Below are 8262 nucleotides of genomic sequence, written 5' to 3'. Positions count from 1 at the left end.
CTTCAAAACAAGTTCGCATTACTCTGATGTTCAACTTGTCAATAATTTTCAGAGAGAGCTGAAGGCAAGCCTAATCCTTCTCAGTTCTCACATGGCCCTTACAAGCAAACATATTTGATTTGCATGATTTTGTATCAGCACAAGGTACCTTTTGAAAAATAAACATCTCCACAGCCTAGGCTGCAAACAGATTCGAAATAAAATGAGTTATGCTTGGTAAAAAAACAGCAGAAGTAGCAGAAGCATTAGAGTTGGAAGCCATAAATAGGATCGATGGTGTTGACCGCAGGCTTTGACACCATGAAAAATATAGACAAGAATTGGAAAGTTGCATCTTGAGTTTGATTAGTTACAATGTGTATATTTATAAACTGATTAACATTTGAAATGCTAAGGATAATGATAAAGAATTACAAAATCCATTCTTGAGACTAATTGATATTACAAAGTATACAAACATGTTGATCATGATGAATCCATGCCACCCTTGTCTTCAGTAGAGCAAGGAATGCAGTTCCCTACTATTTGGCGGTGGCTCCAAGTCTTTCTCTTCCAGCGCATTCCCAAGCAATTTCTTCATCTCTAATGCGAATACATTATCCAAAATTGAAATTGTGAATCGCAAGCCTTTATATGACTTGATCTCTCTCTTCTTTCCTGCAAAATGCAATATGTCCTGTCCCATACGGTTCCAGAAACCTCTGCATATTGCTATCAATACATGAGGTTCAACCACTGTATGAAGTTGATCCATTGTGCATATTAGCATATCCCTCAAATGCTGCATTCTACTTTTTACATCTGATTCTTCCATAGTTTCCCTTAGATCTTGAAGAACATTCGTCAATTTTGTTTCATGCCGCAATCTCGTGTTTTTTGCAAGTTTCTCCACAACTGCATGCAAGTAACTTCTGAATTCGGCTCTAAGCATCACAGTTACTTCATTGAAACAATCTTCTTTGGTGGTCTCTCTAATATCGGGGATGCAAGATCTCCAAGAATTCAGCTTTGTTTCTATATCCGGCTTCAAGATCTCCAGCACCCTGCTCATGGAATTTAAAATAATCCCCAACTCATATGAGACAACATAAGTGTCCCTTCGTTTGGCAATTTTTCTAACATATTTGAGACCATATATTTTGGATGCCAAACTGTCCTTCAATGGTGTTAAAAGATCAGCATACAACCAAAGCAAGGCTTTCACAATTGCCTTTTCAACATCTGCTATAGCCTTCTCCAAATGATAAATATATTCTGGCCAGCGAAAAACGATGAAATCATATTCATCCATCATCTCCTTCAACCGATCATACATATCTTCAATAAAAGCATTTGTTGAGTGCTGATTTCTGACACCTGACCATTTTTTTACCTTGATTAATTTGCACAAAGCAAGCAAAGTAAGACGTGTATCTTGAATCCAAGTGTTTATGTGTTTTTCGAACAGCTCTTTTGCATCAACCCCACCTTTGACAGGATTAGTTTTCCAGCAATCAAGATCCCTCTGGAAGTCTACTGTAGCAATGACAAGTTCTGCAATAGGAGGTGAAAGGCTCGGAGGAGGACATGCAACAAGGAAAGCTCGCAATCTATTGCAGAGATCCCCACAGTAAATGGCTGAAGAAATATTTGGAAGGTCTATAAAATTGGGAAGCTGATTATGGATTTCAATATCAGTGAAAATCTCATTTCTAATATTACAAACAAGAGATTTCATCTTGTAATAACAAGTTGAAAGAGTCACAGGATCCATCGATGTGCTGCTCTCATTTGTTTTTATCAAGTGCCCTCTTGACCTTTTTCTTGCAGCAGCCTGAAAATATCTGCATAACTTCAATTGTGCAGCAGGACTCAAAATATCATGCAGAAGGGTGTATATCTTCAAGGCAGACACCAAAGCAGGAGCTACAATCCCAGTAGCAGGCTTGAAAGCATCAATCATCCCAGATGGTGAAGATTCATCAAGAGACTTGTAATTCTCGAAAACCAATGTAATGATCTTCTCAACTTTCTCCTCAATTACCCCAAGAATCCGATTCTCTAGATGACTCAAACCACTCTTGCCTTTCATGATTACAGGCAATAGCAAATCATGAACCAGAGATAGACAGTCATGAGTGGGTGTAGCCACATCCATGACGTATGAAAGGTATCTTAGTTTGGTGTATGCATATGAAACTCCATAAAAGGATGGAAATTGGGTTACTAACCACTTCCATTGGCTGTGTAGCTGCAAATTTCTTTCCTTAATATGTTGAACTTTCATGGCAACTTCTAGCACAAAGTCATACGCCACAGTTTCTGCAATACAAGTACACTTATTCAAAGATTCTGAAGCAGCTCCCTCGTTGTCTGGCTCTGGAGATGGTCTTGCCCGTATTTCTTCTTCGGACTGTAATAGTACTTGCCGCAAACTGAAATTATACGGAGAATATTATAATTTATAATTTAGGGAAAAGAGATGAAAATAAAAAAATAAAAAAGAAACTTCGTTCGGCATATTCCGTACATCCACACATCAAAACCTTTTTATAGCTACATTTTTCTTCGATATATTTGATTAGGGGAAAATCCACTTTACCCCTGAAGTTTTAGGGGTTTTTCAATTTGAACCCCAAAGTTTAAAAAGTGGCAATGTACCCCCCAATGTTTCAAAAATTTTCAATTTAAACCTTCAGCTACAATTTCCGTTAAATTGGACGGAAATTTTTTTAAAAAAAGCCTGAGGGTAATTATGTAATTTTAGAGATTTCCGTCCAATTTAACGAAAATTATTAACGGAAGGTTTAAATTGAAAATTTTTGAAATATTGGGGGTACATTGCCACTTTTTAAACTTTGGGGTTCAAATTGAAAAACCCTTGAAACTTCAGGGGTAAAGTGGATTTTTCCACTTTGATTATGTACACAAATAAAAAAAATAAAAAATAAAAAAACTCATAAAACATTCAAATGAATTACAACATATTTGTAAAAATGTTAAAATATTTGTTCCTATGTGAGTAGTTTAAAATGAAAATAATAGCAAGAAGAAAACATGTGGATTTTGATTATCAAAGCATTAGTTTTTAATATTATTGGTTTGATACATATTATATGTCAATGAAAATTAAAATTCATATAATTCTAAACATTCTAAAAAATAAAAAGCAAACTAAACAAAATATTTTTTTATGAATGCAAAATAAAACAAAAACTTTCACTAAACCATTAACGTAATCAAATCAATCATCACACAAGGTGCAATGCTTAATATTATTTTAGTGTTTCGAAAGTATTTATGTTTGATTTATGCTTATTAATCAAATAAATGTTTGTCTTGTTTTGCTTTCTAAAGCATAAAAACACTTTCAAAAATGGTCGAAAATCGACTAAATCACATAAACAAAACAAAATATCAAGTAAATCATATGAGCCTTTATTTTAGTTTAATTCATATGCATTAAAACATGTTTAAATCTTTGTTCGTATAAGTATATATGATTTAAAATGAAAAGTACAAAAAATAATTAAAAAAAGCAAGAAGAATACATGAATTATGATATAAAAAATTAGTAGAAATATTTAATATTTTTAGTGTGATATCTATTGAAAAAAACATATTAGCATTTTGGTAATCTGTTTCCAATTTCCTAGCACCAAATCCTATATATTGTTAAAAAAAATTTTAAAAATCCTATATATGGTTATATATATACTACGATTTAAAAAAAATAAAAAATAAAAATAGCAAGAAGAATACATGGATTATAATATAGAAAATTAGCTTGAATATTTAATATTTTTAGTGTAGCATCTTAATATTTAATATTTTTAGTGTAGCATCTTAATATTTCAATACAATTTTTTAAAAAAAAAAAAAATTGTTCCTATGGATATACTTCGTTTTTTTAAAAAAAAAAATCGGCCATATAGTTTTTTTATTTTTTATTTTTATTTTTTTACTTATTTGGCCGATTATGAATAGTTAATTAATGTAATATGTTTTTAAATTTTAAATGTTGTCTTAATATAGTTTTAAAAAGTAATAAATTCTAGAAAATAATATCGTAATTAAAATTTTGAATTTAATGAAATCATGAAAAATTATTGAAATATAATTAAATGCTCTTAAATGACCGGGTTCACACTAAATGTTGCAATTTTAAACTTCGCAATTCTAGACTTCTAAAGAGTGATTCGGCATATATATATATATATATATGACTGAGTTCTTTGTCTATTAATAAAAAATAAAATTAAAATGAAAATGAAAATGAAAAAAAAAAAAAACTAACCCAAATGCCTCTCGCAATACAGAACATTCATCGTTCAAGAAATAGGCAGCTTCCGCGCAACCGCCCTGAGCCCATGAGCGAAGGCAGAGTCGAGAGCAGGCTTCATAAGAAAGCAGAGCGCACCATACACCTTGCCCGATTGCATGAAATGTGGGGAGGCGAGCTGATTGGTTAGAAATCGGCGTCAATGAAACATTTGTGCTACTGGGTGACGAAGAATCCAAGAACTCCTCTGTTTCATCGTCCGACAAGTCCGTGTCTGAGACATAGTCACAACTATTGCCACTCACAGCCATAGCTAAAGCTGAAGCTGAAGCGGAAGGTGAAAGCCCACAACTGAATCTGCCGGATTGAAGAGATCTACGGGCATCGCTACCAAGGCTTTCCGTGGACATCATCGTTTTCTTCGAAAAGGGAAAACAAAAAACCATGAATACAGAGACTTTCGCACTACGCTCTGCTCTGTGCGGCTGTCCTTTTATAAGCGCGATAAGGCGCCAAGGAGTTTAGAGAACTTCTAATTCCTCTTCAACAAGGACTCAAAATGTCGGTTTAAGAGAGAAAAAAGGCGCCAACGAGGTGTTTTAATATTTATAGGTTTTTAAATTATTTATTTATATTTTAGTATTTACTAAATTATAAATTAATTTTTTATTATTTTAAATCTCTAATGCGTTACTCCCCCCTGCACGTAGCCTCTTATTATTTGTTTGGCATGTAAAAACTAATTGCTAGCAAACCTCTTATAACAAAGTTTTCCTTCAAACTCTCTGTTACAGAAAATTCATTCAATTTTTTCTATTAAATTGATTTTTCTTTTTCTTTTTCTTTGTTAGAGTATATGATTTTTCGCATGTATTTTTAATAAGATTAACATAGTATGTAATTCTCACATGCATTATTAAAAGAGGAATGCTAGGCTTACAAACGAATTTTACAAAATAAAATTTACAAACTGGCGTGATACAACATGATTGAAAATTAAATAAGTTCAAATTTTGAGAAACTCAATTATATTGTGCCACATCAGTTTCTAAAAGTTTTTTCGTAAAATTTGTTTGTAAGCCTAACATTTTTGTTATATATATATATATATATATAAATTTTTTTTTTTTTATAATTTTTAAAAAAGTAGTGACGTGTGAATGACCACGATTTCATAACATGAGATTCTCTAATTTTAAGTAATTAGAGGAGATCTCAATCCACAAACGGAAGCAAAAACCTAGATCCAACGGAAGAAAATATATATATATTTTTTAATTTTTTAAAAAGTAGTGACGTGTGAACAGTAAAAATGTCACTATCCTGTTTCTAGTCTACCAACCTTTTGCCATTTCAAAAATGTCACTAACTTATTAATAACGTTTTTTAGCCCAAAAAGGTCATTAATGGGCAGTCACAAATTCTTTAAATTTTTGTAGTGAAAATTTCAAGTTAACGACGCAGTATGAATATCAATCACTAATCACTATATATAGACAACCATAGATTGATAGAAACCAAATGAATATTGTAATTAAGTGGGTGGGTGAAGGCCGGCAAAGGAAATAAAAACAAATTATGTAAATTGGGTGAAGAAAGCAACTCCCCGACACTTGACGTTACACCAATTTTTGCTGTGGATTCTTATGCATCACGATCAACGCCTACAATGCCTGTCTGTATTCTTAGACATTGATGAGGACACGTACCATATATATTTAATTTGCATTCGCACAATAATTCAAACTTTATAATACATTAATTATCATCTTGTATTCAAACTCAGTGGCTCTCTCAATCTCCACTCCATACTATTATTATTATTATTATTTTTTGGACTTTTTTATTTGCATGTTGGTTCTTTTTAAAGCAATTGAGCATGTCCATCCGCTTCACAACAAACATACACGTACATCTTCCTTAATTCTATGCTCTAACACCTCGATCTCTCTCGCTGAATTCGATCACGTACAGCAGCTTTTACTTAATTTTAGCATTCAGTACTCGATTTTTTTACCAACAAGAAATGGCAAAAGGAGTTCTCTTCCACACTGCTGAGGGAATCATTCAGAGTTTGGGCTCTCTTGTTCCCCAAGAGATTAGACTGCTTCGAGGTTTCAAAGATGAGCTTCAAAAGCTCCGGAACACGGTTTCCACCATCCAAGCCGTGCTTTTAGATGCGGAGGAGCAGCAGACCCAGAACTTTGCTGTCAAAGATTGGCTTCGAAAGTTCAAGGATGCCATGTACGACGCCAACGACTTGTTGGATGACTTCTCCACTCAACTTCTACAAAGGCAAGTGATGACGCAGGACAAGAAGATGACAAAAGAGGTAAATTCATATATATATAAATATGTGTGTGTGTGTGCGCGTGCGTATATATATGATATATCACAACACAAGAAGATGACTCAAGCATTAATCCCAGACCTGGATAAAAATATTTATCACAACACAAGCCAGAGTAGTTTAAAATTCCTCAACAACATTTCCAAAGAATAAATTCACAACAACATGCAATTTGTTCATTATAATGTTAAACCCAACTATTCAATGGTACAGAAATTCTAAAAATATCACAATATATATGATCGGATTCAAATGGGTGGTTTACAGGTGCGCATCTTCTTTTCCAAATCAAACCAACTTGTATATGGCCTTAAAATGAGTCATATGATCAAGGCAGTTAGAGCGAGACTGGATGAAATTGCATATGATAAGATCAAATTTGGCTTCACTGAGAACCTTATAGTGACACATGAGTTTGAGCATAGGAAAAGAGAAGACACGCACTCTTTTGTTCATGAGGAACAAGTCATTGGGAGAGAGGGTGAAAAGAAGGCAGTTAAAGAGTTGTTATTGGATTCCAAAGTAGAAGAGAACATTTCTGTCATTCCCATAGTTGGGATTGGTGGACTAGGCACTACAAAAAAAAAGGAGATTTTTTGACGTGGCAAACAGTAACTAATTTTTGCCACGTCAAAACATTTTGACGTGTCTAAGTAGACACGTCAAAAAAAATATTATTGACGTGCTGCATTTTAACACGTCAAAAGTTTTTGACGTATCAACCTAACACGTCAAAAACTTTTGACGTGTTAATTTAACACGTCAAAAGTTTTTGACGTGTTAGGTTGACACGTCAAAAACTTTTTCCGACTATAAGCATCTCATTCTTAAATCAATGGACCTTGCCAAGACCCGCCCAGAACCTCACCGGGACTTGACCGGACCTGATCGGGACTTGACCAGGACCCGCCTGGGACCTGACCGGGACTTGCCCGGGACCTGCTCGGGACCCCGCCGGAACTTAACCGGGACTTGCCCGGGACCCCGGCGGGACTGGTATTTTACGAATTAGAATTAGAAATAGCTAAATACTTTCTTGAAAATATTTTACGAATGAAACCATTTTACGTTGAAGTAAACGGAGCCTTAGATTGAATTTTTTATTTTTATTTTTTATACTATGAATAGGTTCTTCGCTTCTATTTTTTGCATTATAAGATAATTTTTTAATTATTTTGTTTCTTCAATTTTTTTTGCTCTAAAATTATTTTGAGTTACTAATGTGTTGCACAATAAATTAGCTAATTTGGCCTTTTTAATATGTTCTTAAAAAAAAAAAAAAAAAAAAAAAAAAAAAAAAAATTGAAAATTTTAAATATAGTTGGAGGTCTAATTGTTGTCTCTAACACAGGTTGCCCGTTAGTTCATACTCTTATTGAGATTTCGACGAAGCTTCACAGAGAGGCAATACTAGGTGGCGTTTTTACTGGTATTTGTTTTTCTTCTCTTTTATAGTATTTAGCTCTTTTGCGACCTTGTTTTTTCCAAAATAAAAAATAAAGTGTTCATAAATATAGAAAAAAAAAAAAATTGAGCATTTAAGCCATATATGATTGTTTATATTCAAACTATTATGTATATATGATTGCTTAGGTTGTTGTTGATAAATTTTGATTAACTCTTATGGGGTTGAAATTTAACTTGAAAAATT

General features: G+C 33.3%; 1 protein-coding gene and 1 pseudogene across 1 annotated transcript; both read right to left on the bottom strand.

Annotated features, from left to right (window-relative positions):
• Positions 1-493: 493 nt before the first annotated feature.
• Positions 494-4671, bottom strand: LOC132169504 (uncharacterized). The gene is made up of 2 exons (XM_059580533.2): positions 4277-4671; positions 494-2414 (listed from the first exon to the last, which is right to left on the bottom strand). Exons 1-2 carry the CDS (start codon positions 4669-4671, stop codon positions 494-496), a joined length of 2316 nt encoding a protein of 771 aa, XP_059436516.2.
• A 2645-nt stretch (positions 4672-7316) lies between these two features.
• On the bottom strand, positions 7317-7418 carry LOC148588141 (small nucleolar RNA SNORD90; annotated as a pseudogene).
• Positions 7419-8262: the final 844 nt, after the last annotated feature.

The sequence above is a fragment of the Corylus avellana genome, chromosome 1 (assembly GCF_965113065.1).
Source record: "Corylus avellana chromosome 1, dhCorAvel1.hap1.2, whole genome shotgun sequence".
Classification (NCBI taxonomy): domain Eukaryota; kingdom Viridiplantae; phylum Streptophyta; class Magnoliopsida; order Fagales; family Betulaceae; genus Corylus; species Corylus avellana.
The sequence above is the reverse complement of the archived record's forward strand: the minus strand, read 5'-3'. Positions and strand labels throughout refer to the sequence as shown.

Coding starts and splice junctions, on each gene's coding strand:
- LOC132169504 (XM_059580533.2), bottom strand. CDS start 4,671: ATGTCCACGGAAAGCCTTGGTAGCGATGCCCGTAGATCTCTTCAATCC. Junction 2,415..4,276: donor GTATTGCGAGAGGCATTTGG/GTTAGTTTTTTT, acceptor GTATAATTTCAG/TTTGCGGCAAGTACTATTAC.